The following is a 14265-nucleotide window of genomic DNA, read 5'->3' as shown; positions in this document are numbered from 1 at the left end:
TTTATATTACACTTTACCTAATATGCAAATTTATTGAATAAAAAGCTATGCATGTTGATACATATTTACAGGGAAAACTAACATTTTTGAATTGATTAGTATTTGTTTTTCTTTTTACAATTTAGATTTTGTAAGCTTACGCACTTGCAACTCGTTTTTCAACAGCTCCAGCACATCATTGGCGCAACCCCAAGCTAGCGTGACACCGCTTCCACCGTGGCCATAATTGTGGATGACAATTTTTTTGCCTTTTTATCAAATAGAATTACATTTAGAATATTTTCTTGTGCAAAGCGTCGTTCTTGTAAACATTTACCTCCTTTTTCTGCCTCCAAACGCAGCGTGCCACGTCCCGGTCGCAGCCCCACCCAATCGCATAGATGCTGTGCATGCTCCAAGCCGGGCACAATCTTTCGACAGCCATCAACGATAAATTTTTTATCATTGGAACACACTTCTAGGTTCTCGTCGTTCTCTTGATGAGTGCCACCCAAAACGACAGATTCACAGCTGAAAAGAAAAAGGAATGGAATTGAAAACCAAGAGACCAGGGGTTTGAGTGCTTACATTTTATAAAAATTAATTTGATAAAAATTTGGTTTTTACAATTTTTTTCACAATAACATCTTATAAGACCGGGCTATACCGCTTTTCAGGTAAAATATTTGTTAACTGGGTATAATCCTGAAAACGTCAACTGGATGGAGTATGGGGCTCTTTAAGGTGAAGTCCAAAATAAACAAGACTGGCGACATAAAAATGTTTTTGATGGCGCCATCTTTGTAATGAGTTAGTGCGTTGGAAGTTATCAGGTCGGTCCATAAGTTCGTGCGTTTTTTAAAGGTGGTTTTAAAATTAATAAAAAAAAGATGTTTAAAGTATTTATTAATCAAAAATATATTTTCCTTCATTATTTACAATATCTTCCCAACGTTTAGGCACATTTTTAATTCCCTGCTCAAAAAATTGTTTGTCCTTGGAGCCAAAAAACGCTTCGATATCCCTTTTTATAGCTTCTTTTGAGGATTAGTTCTTGTTACTCATATGGGATTGAAGTCCACGGAAAAGGCGATAATCACAAAGTGCAATATCCGGAGAGTATGGTGGACGCGGCAATAGCTCCTATCCGAGCTCGTTCAGCTTGCTTAATGTTTGCCTTGCGGTATGAGGTCTTGCGTTATCGTGGTGAAACAAAACTTTGCGTCTATTCACTGAAGGCGGTCGATTTTTTTTAAGTGCCTCATTCAGGTTTGATAGGTGATGGGAATGATTATCAGCAGTTATCGTCTGGTTTGGTTCCAGAAGTTCATAATAAACAATACCGGTCATATCCCACCAAATAGACAGGAGCATCTTCTTGGGGTGAAGGCCATCTCTAGGGGTCGGTTCTGGTGTTTCATCTTTATCTAACCAGACCCATTTTTCATCACCAGTAACGATACGGTTCAAAAAACTTTCATTTTCAAGCCGTTGCAGCAGCTGAGAACACACATTCACTCTCTGCTGAAGGTTGGCGACGGAAAGTTTATGCGGAACCCATTTTCCCAGCTTTGAAACCTTTCCCAACTGAACCAGGTTCCTGTGAACTGTTCCATGCGATGAATTTAACCTCTGAGCTATCATATCGACTGTCAAATTTGGCTCAGTGTCCACGAGTTCGAGCAAGGCGTTGGAGTTAAAGACTTCAGGATGACCAGCGCGCGGGCATCCTTCACGCCGTTGTTACCACTTCGGAATTTTGAAAACCATTTTTGCGCAGTCCTTACACTCACGGTATCCTCTCCGTGAATAGTGTTTATTTCTTCAGCAGTAGTTGTTGCATTTTTACCACTTTTATAAAAAAAATACAAAATATGCCTCTTATACCCGTTCGAAGATTCCATTTTATTTTTTAACAACACGTGCTTTTATCCGCGATTAAAATCACTTGTTGAATGCACAATATATCAAAGAAAATATAAATATATTAGTTCCGTTATATTCCGCGAATAATTTTTGTATGCAAAAATCGTACAAAAGTGAAATTATGGGTAAAATATGCACGAACTTATGGACTGACCTGATACATCCCTAGCTGACTTCCAGTGGAAGCTTGGCGACTTTCGGTTGAGTGAAAGCGGAGTTATTGCGTCTAAAGTGTCAGTATGTTTGTGTCTTCGGTACAGAAATGAGTTTCGAACAAACAGCTAATATCAAATTTTGTTTTAAAATAGGTAAAACGGTTACCGAAACATTTGAATTGATGAAAAAAGTTGATGGCGATGATTGTCTATCTCGTGCCAGAGTTCATGGGTAGTTTATACGTTTCAGAGATGGTTGTAAAGACATAAATGACAATGAACTTACGGAACGCCTAAACTCAGGAATCACCGAAAACTTCATCGAAATTGTTCGTAAATTTATCAAAAATGAACCGAAAGCATCGTTGAAATCTGAGTTGAATATCTCGAAAACATCGATTTATCGCATTTTAACTGATCATTTGAGCTTACGAAAGGTCTGTGCATGTTTCATTCCGCACAAGTCAACTGAGGACCAAAAAGTGCTGAGAACTCAACATTCGAAAGACCTCACTAAAGAACATTGTAGCTGGTGATGAAACGTGGTGTTTCCAACACGAACCAGAAGCTAAGCGTCAAAATACCGATTGGAAGGCCCCAGACGAGCCACCACCCAAAAAATCGCGTTTGGAGAAGTCAAAAATTAAGTCGATGCTCATTTGTTTTCCAAGGTTTCCAAGGGAATTAATTGTCCACAAGGAACTCGTGCCAATGAGCCAAACCGTCAAAGCAATTTTCTAACTTGGCGCTTTGAAGCGTTTGTTGCATCGCATGCGTCGAATTCGCCCTGAGTACCGCGAAGGAGGAAGCTGGCGCTTATTGCATGATAATGCACCATCTCATCCATCCACTCTTGAGACTAACCTTTTTGGGTAGAAATCGCATTTTATCCATCAATCACCAACCGCATTCACCTAATATGGCTCCCTGTGACTTCTACCTACTCGGAAAATTACGTTTGGCCATGAAAAGAAAATATTTTGCGTCCGTAGAGGCCATCCAAAAGGCTTGTACCGACATCCTGTAGGACATTCCGGTCAATGACCTGAAACACTCTTAGAACGTGCAAAACAGTGTATCGAGGCCAGAAGGGACTATTTTGACTCAGTCTTGTTTATTTTAACTCAGTCTTGTTTATTTTGGACTTCACCTTGTAGTTGTATCTCCAATATTAATCGAGCTACACCAAAGAGTGGCCGCCGTAGCTGTTGTTGTTGTAGCAGTTTACTAATGTAGTTACTGGTCGTCTTCGTCTAGCTCATCTAACGGTAGGCCCAAGAAACGTGCCGTCTCGATAGGCTGGGTCCAGAGCGAAAGGGGAGTTAGGTGAGTAGGTTTGATGAGGCATGTGCATTCAAATGCTGGACATATGTTTGGTATGTCGGGGTCAATTCTGGAAAGGTAGGAGTTTATCCTGCTACAATATCCAGAACATAATTGTGCCCAGGCTATGCAGGTCTCTCGGGGTAGCTGGAGCTCTTCATCTGCCGTGAGTGGTGGTTGGACTCCGATTGCGGCATACGGGGGCTGGGAGTTTAGGAAGGGGGTAAATATCTTCCGATTAATGTCGTTAAGTGTATGTCTAAACACTCATCGTTCCCGTAGTTGTCGGTAAATTTTGTCTGCTGTGCCTGGCAGGCGGCTTTGGTTCAAACAGGTGTCTACAGGAATGAAACCTACGGTAATACACGAGTATAAACTGTTTGCTGAGTAGTTTGTTGAGCTCTTTGAGAGGGAGCGGCCGCTGCAGCCGAATGGGTTGGTTCCTGATTATCATTCGGTAGAGCACCGGGTTCAAAACCCCGGTCACGAAACACCAATTGATGGAAAAAATTGTTTTCTAATAGCGGTCGCAACTCGACAGTCAATGTGAAACTCTTGAGTGTATTTCTGCAATGAAAAATCTCTTCATAAAAACCATCTGCGTTCGGAGGCGGAGGTTGCGTTTGGTTAGTAGCATCTCTTCGAAGAACACACACCAAGTTTCAGCCAGATCGGATTTTTTCATTGTATTTGGCATTCGTTTGAATCGAAAGAAGTCGAGTGATTAAAAAAAATGGTTCTTTTCCATTACGACAACGCACCAGCGCATGCCTCAGCAGTTGTGGTCGCAAAACTAATGGAAATAGGGTTCCAACTCGTTTCACATCCGCGCTGTTCTCCAGACTTGGCTCCCTCGGGCTATTATTTGTTCCCCAATTTGAAGAATTGGCTGGCGGGAAAAGATTTCAGTCAACCAAGGAGGCGATTGCAGAAACGAATGGCTATTTTTCAGACTTGAACAAATCCTAGTATTCGACAGCGATCAACAAATTAGAACAGCGATGTACCTGTATGAAGTGTATGACTTACACAAAAGAAGACTATGTCGAAAAATAAAAAAGGGTTTACCCCAAACAAATAAGTAGTTTTTTTTTGCACGGACTTTTCAAATGACCATCGTATACTATATTCAAAAAAAGATCTTTGCGGCGTTTCTCCATAATAGCTAAGCATTTTTTTGATTCAATTTCCAGTCAAATTATTAGGAGAATCCTCACAGGTGGCTTGGTGAAAATTTTAAGATTATATGAGTGGTCGCCGTTTGAATTCTTTTTTATCTTTATTTATTCCAAGTGCCGCCATATCACTTAAACCTCTGGGAATGACCAGAACCAATTCTTTCAGCTGACAATAGTTGGCATTAGTTTTCCTCTAGCTAGTAATCAAATAACCATAAGGAGCGAGCTAATTAGCTCAGATGAGGCTCCAACGACGTGATTTACAGCGTCTGCCAAGTAGTAGGTGCACCTACAGGAGGTCTTCTGTTTCAAGTCTTGTCCAACGCATTCTTCGACAATGCCTCAGATAAAAATCCCATTTATGATGATGACTGGCCTCCGCAATGAAATCCACGTTAACGGACTAATGGAATTTCGCTGGAATTTGAAACAAAATAGGCCGTTGCACTAAATTTTGGGATTAAAATGCTCATCAAATTTTGATGTTGTATTTGAATCGAAAAAAATAAATGCAACATTCGTCCACACCTGTGCAACAAGGAAAATTCAACTAACAAGCCAAGGAAAGCTCTCACGTGTCCACGACAGTCAGCTCTGCGTTATCGGAACGGATCTATATCCGGCCAAGAACTGTCACTCCAGCAATATTCCACGTAACTGCTTGGAGAATATTTATGCTGCTGCAACATCAACTACAAGGAAAGCTCGAATGCCAAAAGGCAGATCCAATTTTGTCACTCTCGACTTCTGCTTGCCCGAAAAAATGTATTCACATGTCCTCCCGTCTACAGAGCGCCGACGAAGAAGTGATTCGATCTCAGCGCACTCGAAGGTATGCAATCTCATTGGGTTCACCAAATTAAACAAGGTGAGATCACTGAGGTGACAGCTCTTGGACGGAGAAAAAACCAGTCATTCCCATATGTAGACCGACTGCCATTGGAATGTGAAAGAATCTCGAATGACACAAATTATATCTTTAAATATCCACTTAAACCCACTCATCTAACATTTCGCTCTCTCTGGTATCGACCTGTCGAAATTGCTTATTTCCTGGGCGTACGGTGAGATCACATCGTAGGGTTTCGTAAGCATCTGCTTATGGTCAATGGAAGCGTCTGCTTATAAATTGAAGAATGAGTAAGATGAAAGGCTGCCTTCACACGGTTTATGCTGTAGCTGCCGCGTTAAAGACGCAAGTGGAAAGTGTTGAACAATACCTCCCTGCCAGGCCATACTCATTTCTTTGTAATTAGAAGTGCTGAAGAAGGTTTGCCGCTCCATTAAACGTACTCAGTAGCTCAACCTCACAGGAAGTTAAATAAAGAGCGAAGTTAGAAATCAAAGTTGGTCACCTTAAACTAAGCTGAGATTCAATTTTTTTATTTTAATGGAACTTAAGTGTTACTAGAGCTTCCTAAACCCGATTTCATCTTTCTCTTATGCTGCGCTCTCCTAACTTGAATCTTAAGTTCTAACAGATATTTATATATGTCAAAACAGCACTCTATACCTCGAGTGGCATTCGATTTCTACTTACTTTGGTATAATATAATTGCCATCATCACTCTCATCCAAAAGCGCATAGTATAACCAATTTGCCTTGACACGTGACACCTGTCCGCGCACTGGAAACATACCACCATCTTTCACACATTCACGTGAACCCAAGCCAGTGCAATTGATAATTACGTCGTAGTTGGAACTCGCTATGAACTCCTCCAGATTAGCGATTTTTTGTTGCACAATTTTGCCACCATTCGCTTGGAATCGCTTCATCAGATACGGCAGCAACTTGACCGGCTCGGAGGTGTAAGTGATGAAGTGCATGCCAGCGCTGGAAGAGAAATGGAGAAACAGGATTGGCAATGAGAAAAAAATGTAAAGCTTGAAAAACAAAAAATTAAATACAAAATTTGAATTACAGTTTATCAGTTTTGTTATCGCTACTGGTAGTGGTCCTCAAAGAACACACGTATTTAAAATCATTGCAGAGCTTGTTTTGTAACTCATTTTTGCGACCTGGTCCAACATTCTACGTTCTTCAGTACCTTTATGAACATCAAAGTGTTCAGTACCTGAGAAAGTTAGTAACTCTTTGAGAAAAATTATTTAACCGTATGACGATTCTGGAATAATCATAATTGGATGAAATCAGGGTGTAATATTTTCTAATTTGATTTATATTTTTGTAAGAGGATGTAGAAACTATGAAAAATTATATAAATTGACAATTTTTATTTATTGTAATTTTTGGTATGGGAATAAGTATCCACCCTCGTAAAGGAGGTGTCGCTGCTGATACTATTTTTGTGTAGGCTCTAGTAATATTCTGGTGATTTGAGGGTGTATATGTGAGGCCTCGATCGCAGTAGTTGCCATTCGTTTGCAGCGTAAAGATCTTTTTTTATCTGATGTCAAAAATGTCTACGTTCGTCCCGAAAAACAGCATTTGAGGGAAGTCCTGCTTCATTATTATCTTTTAAAGAAAAGTGGAGCTGTCGTATATTGGGCAATATTTGCGGTAATCACGCTCCACTAAATACATGGTTTCGGCGCTTCAAAAGTGGCAATTTTGACGTGAGTGATAAAGTTTGCGAAGGGGCACCGAACAATTTGAAGATACTACAACAATTATTGGATGAAGACGCATGTCGAACCTTTGATGATATATCTAAAGAGTAGGACGTTGACAGATCAACTGTCGGTAAACGTTAGCACGCGATGGGAATGGTCCAGAAAGCAGCTAACTGCAATTGGGTGCCACATCTATTGAAGGAGAGGAATATCGAGAGACATGTGGTGACGTGTAGAATGTTTCTTCAACGGCGGAAAAGAAAAGGTTTTCTGCATCGCATCGTCACTGGTGATGAAAAATTGATTTATGGCATTATGATAACCCTAAGCGTCGAAAAATGAAAATGTCTGCCGTTCGGAGTCGGCTTAAAACTGTAACTCCCTCCATTTGTGGAACAACATCAAGACGCACACCAAAAATAGGAGGAGGAGCTCGGCCAAACACCCAAAGAGGGTGTACGCGCCAATTAGATATATATATATATATAAGCGTCGAAAATGTTGGAGCCTGCCAGGAGAACCAGGTCCATCGACAGCGAAAAATAAATGTTCATGCTTCAAAGGTTATCTTGTGCATCTGGTGGGATCAGAAGGGTGTCATCTATTATGAACTCCTTAAACCATCTGAAACCGTCACTGGCGATCGTTACCGACTGCAGCTAATGAGTTTGAATCGAGCTCTCAAAGAAACTCGGCCGGAATAGGACGGTAGACATGACAAACTGATTTTTCTGCATGACAACGCCAGGCCACACGTTGCTAAATCAGTCCAGAAGTATTTAGAGGAACTGAAGTGGGAAATCTTGCCCCACACTCACCGTATTCGCCAGATATTGCACCTTCGGATTATCATCTCTTCCGATCAATGCAGTCAGCCCTTATTGGAGAGCGGTTCAAATCTTACGAGAGGATGGCAAACTGACTCAATGAATGGATCAAGTCAAAATAACTCGAATTTTTCATCAGAGGAATCCGTATGCTGCTTGAAAGATGGAATGAAGATGTAGCTTCATTCATAGCTAATATCCTGTATTATTTAATTCTTTAAATAATTCGTAACTTTGGCTACGTAAGGACGGCAACTTATAATTGCGTAATGGAGGTGGCGTCTTCCTAAAACAGTTACTTTATTTTTAGCGATTTTGACCAGTTTGACGTTAGATTTAACTAATCAAGCTAATTTAAACGAAGTAATGCTCCCGAATGCAGTGGTTTTGCATTTTTATGCGGAAGATGCCGTAGCAAGAAAATGTGTATGTGTATGTATATAATTTCTCTTCCTCTTCACAAACAAATAGGTTAAATGGCTGCCCTTGCTTGGCGCCCACTTGGACAAATATTCAAAAATTCGCAAGTATTTTCCCTCCCTTTTGTTGGTTTATTCATGGACTCTGACGACATAGCGAATTCGGAAGGCGCGACCTGGTATTCTATCACTCTTTGTTGGTGATGGCTTATTTTGTTATACAACTATAATCTGAATTGTTCCCATTCACTGCATTACCGACCTTATTCAGTGACTAAGAATTTTCTCTATTTAGTTAAAAGATTTGGCTAACTCGCACGTATCTTCAAATTTGATCTTTCTTTTACTTACGTATACTTCTTTGTTCTTCCTACGTTCAACTCATCCAATTGCTTCTGTGTTAGCTGCCGACAACCATAAACAATATCCTTCCAGAATACATCATTGTCCATTGTGGTCGTTGTCAATCTTAAGCAGGGTAAAAGGCAAACGCCTGCCTCACAAGCATCCTCAGTCAACCAGATTTGCTGGAGAAAGTCATGCATCTGCTTTGACCAGCCACTGAAATTAGGAATATATAAAACAAAAAAATATAAAATTCAAAATGCTTTATAATAAGGCTACACCTGTAAAGCCCTATCAAGTCTACACAGCGTATACCAGCTGCTGTTATTTCACAACGCAAGAGCTTGTAAGAAATTGGAAAAGAACCCAAATTACACGTGCCCCCTTAGTATCTTATCAATTTCATATGCATATGTACTTGTGTGTGTATTTATATGTGTTGTATAAATAGTTATAAATAATTCAGCACTCACTGCACTCTTGCGGTGGGAGTGCCACCCAACAGATAAGGACCCCACAGACCAGCTGAGCCATCGCCAGTGGTGTTTGGGGAGAAGGCTTCAGAGATCACTGTAACTTCCACTGGTGAACCGGCAGACTTCAAATGCTCCAGGATCTGTATAGCACTAGAAATGCCACTAACGCCACCACCAATAACAGCAACACGCATTTCTACTCTGGTTGGGTGTTTTTCAAGCGTTTTAAACTGTTTACTGCTCTTCGGATTTCAAGCTACTAAATTGATGATATTTTTGTGGCAAACTTGTGGCGCTCAATTGCTGGCTGTTTATAATCTTAATTCGATTAATATACAAAAATGTAGGTATGTATTTGTAGAAATACTAATTTGGTATTTACTCACATCTACACTTTCGATTGCTTATCAGTTGTTTGATAAAAAGTCACTAGTGCGAGAGTAGATTTCTTATGATGCAATCTTTGAGTGTACCTTTACATGATCAGTGAGAGAGTAGGCAGAATGTTAAAGATCTAAATTGAATACCAGATTGCGCCTTCTGAGTTCGCTGTGACGACAGGCTCTGAGAAATTACAAACAAAAGGAAGGGGAATTCCTTGTTATGTGAAGAGGAAGAGCTGACGAAAGCAATATAAACTACTAAAACCACAATATGCGATCCCCTAGGCAGAAATGCTCCCAGTAGCGGAGCACAACAAACTGCTCAGCAAGCAGTTCCTGCTGGGATGTTACCACAGGTTTCACCCCTGCAGACACCTGCTTGAGCCTGAGCCGCCTCCCAGGCACGTCAGGAGACACCTCTTAGACTACGCTGACGAAATCTAGACAGTCAATAAACGACATTCATCGGGAGACCGTTACCCCCTTCATGAACTCCCGTCCTGTGAATGCCGTAATCTGAGTCCAACCACCATCTATTGCAGATGAAGAGCTCCAGCTTCCCCGTGAGACTCGTGTAACACTGGCACAATTACGTTCTGGATACTGTAGCAGGTTAAACTCCTACATATCCAGAATCGACCCCGACATACCAAACACATGTCCGGCATGTGAAGGTACCCCGCACGACACTAACCACCTCACATGCCCCCTCAAACCGACTCATCTAACCCCCCTCTCCCTCTGGACCCAACCTGTCGAAACAGCATGTTTCCTGGGTCTACCCCTAGATGAGCTAGACGAAGACGACCCATGATATGCTCATAGGTGTGCTCAAAAAGTATCGCGAATCTTGAATTTTCGCAGGTGACGTATATTCGAATTTCGATTTTTCGTGGCGATATGTTGGTTCTCATGTCTCTCACTCATGCCGACGGATTCGTCCATTTTGAATGTTCAGTTAGTTGTTGAGAGCTGCTTTGCTTGCACGTGTTTCGGCTCGTCTTCGATTTTTACCTATTCAAAAAGATGGATCAAAGAACCTGTATCAAATTTTGTGTGAAAAACGAAATTAAGTGCGTGGATGCATTCCGAATGTTGACTGTGTCATACGGAGAAGCTACTTTGGACCAAAGCAACGTTTATCGGTGGTACAAAATGTTCTAAGAAGACCGAGAAGATGTAAACGACGAAAAGTGTGCCGGCGTGCCGGACGCCCGAGCACTTCAACAACAGACGACAAAATTGATGAAGTGAAGAAAATGGTATTGGCCAATCGTCGAATCACCGTTAGAGAAGTTGCTAAGGACCTAGACATATCGATTGGCTCGTGCCATTCGATTTTTTTCAATGATTTGGGCATGAGACGGGTCGCCGCAAAATTCATACCAAAACTGCTCAATTTCGACCAAAAGCAGACTCGCATGAACATTGCTAATGAGATGTGGGACTTTGTCCGCGACGACCCTAATTTGCTCCAGAGGGTCATAACTGGTGACGAATCGTGGGTTTATGGTTATGACGTGGAAACCAAAGCTCAATCATCAATGGAAGCTGTCGTACGAACCAATACCGAAAAAAGCGCGCCAAGTTCGGTCGAATATAAACGTTTTTCTTACCGTTTTCTTCGATTGCAGAGACATTGTGCATCATGAAGTTCTTACCACAGGGTAAAAGGGTCAATAAGGAATATTACCTGCAAGTTATGCGTAATTTGCGCAAAGCAATCCGCCAGAAACGCCCGGATTTGTGGAAGAACAAAAATTGGCTCTTGCCTCAAAATAACGCCCTGCTCACACATCGTTGCTTGTGCGCGACTTTTTGACCAAAAACAACACAGTAATGATGCCACAGTCACCGTGCTCCCCAGATCTGGCCCCCTGTGACTTTTTCTTGTTCCCGAAACTGAAGAGGCCCATAAAAGGACGCCGCTACGCTACGGTTGACGAGATAAAGACGGCATCGAAGGAGGAGCTGAACAAAATAAAAAAAATGATTTTTTGAAGTGCTTCGAAGATTGGAAAAAACGTTGGCACAAGTGCATAATATCTCATGGGGACTACTTTGAAGGGGACAAAATAGATATTAATGAAGAAATAAATAATTTTTGAAAAAACACAAAATTCGCGATACTTTTTGAACACACCTCGTATATCTGGCCAAGGAGAGCCACTTTAGCGGCATTTTCCGTATATGTATGGGGAATGTTTTGGTGATAACAGCAACAACAACCAAACTCAAGAAATAATAAACACTTTCTTGCCACGGCGCCATACGCATAAAATGCAAAACATGCTTTCACAATTTAACGCGCGGCACTTCATTTTCATTAGCTGGGTTAATTTAAATCTTCAAATCGCAATATGAACAAGCCATTTACTGAATATTTTCAAACAAGTCATTTCACTTCTTCTGGTTTCTTTATTTGTTTTGTTGTTTTATAATTTTATGTAATCAAAATCTTTATTTCGACCTCCATTTTGGTGCTCCATTGCTTGTCTGTTTGGATATTGGAGTCGTCCAGGTCACAAGTGTAAAATATGCTTGATTTGCGACAAGAAATTAAAAAAAAAATAAAATTACAAGAGTCTAACATTCTCCCACTTTTCAACGGAATACCCCAAGGATCTCCTCCTTCTGTAATCTTGTACATAATAGCGTTCAAAGAAGTTAGCTCTATCATATCCTTAACGCAAATATTGAACACTTTGCTTATGCAGACGACGTGCTGATTTTCTCTAAAACTACCGATTTAATAACTGTCAAAAATTCATTCACTGACCTCCTCTCTAAACTCGAACTTTGGTCGAAATCATCAGGAGCAAGTATGTCTATTAACAAAAGCTCCACTTTTCACATTTGCCGTAAACTTATAGTAAGTGTACTTTCCCCTCAATATCCTCTTCTAACGTCACACTAACACCCTAAAAGTACTCGGAATTATATTATACAATAAAAAATTAACTTTTAAGCATCATTGTGAACATATTAGAATAAGCTTATTATCAAGACTAAATATAATTAAGTACTTGTCTTCAAAACACTGTCTAGTTCATATACACACGCTGGTAAATATAACTAGAGCTTTGATGTTATCTAAGATAGACTTCGGATTAGCCATTTACGGACATTGCGCAAACAGTGTATGCCATACAGCCATCTGAAACGCCTAGAAGCGCCTTATCACGCAGCAGCTAGAAGGAGCATTAGAGCCTTTCCTACTTCTCCCATTTATGCCATCTTAGCGGAAGCTGGTCTACATACCCTTGTGGAAAGGGTATCAAATAACACGCTGATGTGTATCCCTAGTGTTTTATATTGCAGAAACAAGCTTTTGTTTGACTGCGTTTCTTCATGTCAACACAAAACAAGTAAAAATGGCCGAAAATCTACGATTTCAGAAATTTTAAATCAAGCCAAAGAACTGAACATACTTATGTATATCACCTATTCTCGCAGAAAAACCGTCTCATCCAGAATGGGTCGTAGTACCAAGCTATTTAGCCATAAATAATTTACTGCATCATCAAAAACATACTACTGGCCCCGATGAATTCAAGCAATTATATCTTAAAACTGTTTCTCCTTTGAAATCAGACTGGGACCTGTTATTTACTGACGGATCTAAAACCGATACCTGTACTTCATTTGCCGTAACAAACGAAATAGGTACCACTATAACCGTTGGAGTTTTACCAAGTTACTGCTCAATTTTCACAGCCGAAGCTGCTGCGTTACTTGAGGCGGTACACTTTGCGTCCCAAAAAAACCATCAATATATAATATGCCGTGACAGCAAATCAATAATCGAGGCTATTCTGAACCCATCTAATAACTCTCCAGTAATCACAAAAATGCGCAACATGCTTGCACAAAAAAAAGGAGCAATCAAACTTATGTGGGTCCCGGGTCACAGTGGCATCAAAGGTAACGAACAGGGCGATAGTAGAGCTAAGGAGGCAACCAAAGAGCCATTGTACATGTTCGAATACAGTCTTCCAGCAGATATAAAAAAACTGGTAAGGCGTACCAATTATGAAAGTGCCCTAAACAAATGGAACCAGTACCTACATCACTACAAATCCTTCAATCTCTCGAGATCGAAAAACCAATACCTGCCAAATCATCATGCCGAAATATTAAGACCGTTGTTCGACTGAGAATTGGCCATACAATTTCAACCCACTCGTATTTGCTAAATGGTTTGCCAAAACCCCCGTGTCCGTTTTGTGGATTCAGCGAGTTCACCGTATCTCACTTCATGGATATATGTTCAGGAATCCAAAATATTAGATCATCGGTGTTTAAAAATATCAAACCCTCTGAACTTCTGAAGGACACAAAGCACTATAATATTAGTATCATAAACCAATTCGTTTCTTGCTGTAAATTAAAAATTTAACTTCATAGGCTTCTCGTTATCTGGTATATGTATATAGTAGTGGTCACTTTCACATTCCCTCGATTGTTCTATGTATTTTCATCTTTTCTCCAGTATAGGTATAATATATTATAATCTTGCAGCTAGCATCTAGTAAACTTAGTATAATATAATTATTTCCTTTTTTTTCTTCTTTATCTATATTATTAACCATTTAAAACAATAGCCGAAGGCCTTAGCAGCCAGTGCTTGTTTCTTTTTTTTCTTACCTTTTAAGTGGAATAATTATTTATAATTAT

General features: G+C 40.3%; 1 protein-coding gene across 1 annotated transcript; it reads right to left on the bottom strand.

Moving 5' to 3' along the window:
• On the bottom strand, nt 1-9478 carry LOC129244569 (D-aspartate oxidase). The gene is made up of 5 exons (XM_054882270.1): nt 9203-9478; nt 8736-8945; nt 6102-6398; nt 317-510; nt 1-248 (listed from the first exon to the last, which is right to left on the bottom strand). The coding sequence occupies exons 1-5, from the start codon at nt 9397-9399 to the stop codon at nt 115-117; spliced, it is 1032 nt and encodes a 343-aa protein (XP_054738245.1). The 5' UTR covers nt 9400-9478; the 3' UTR covers nt 1-114.
• Between the last annotated feature and the right edge of the window lie 4787 nt (nt 9479-14265).

The sequence above is a fragment of the Anastrepha obliqua genome, chromosome 4, assembly GCF_027943255.1.
Source record: "Anastrepha obliqua isolate idAnaObli1 chromosome 4, idAnaObli1_1.0, whole genome shotgun sequence".
Classification (NCBI taxonomy): Eukaryota; Metazoa; Arthropoda; class Insecta; order Diptera; family Tephritidae; genus Anastrepha; species Anastrepha obliqua.
This window is presented reverse-complemented; position numbering and strand designations above follow the sequence as displayed.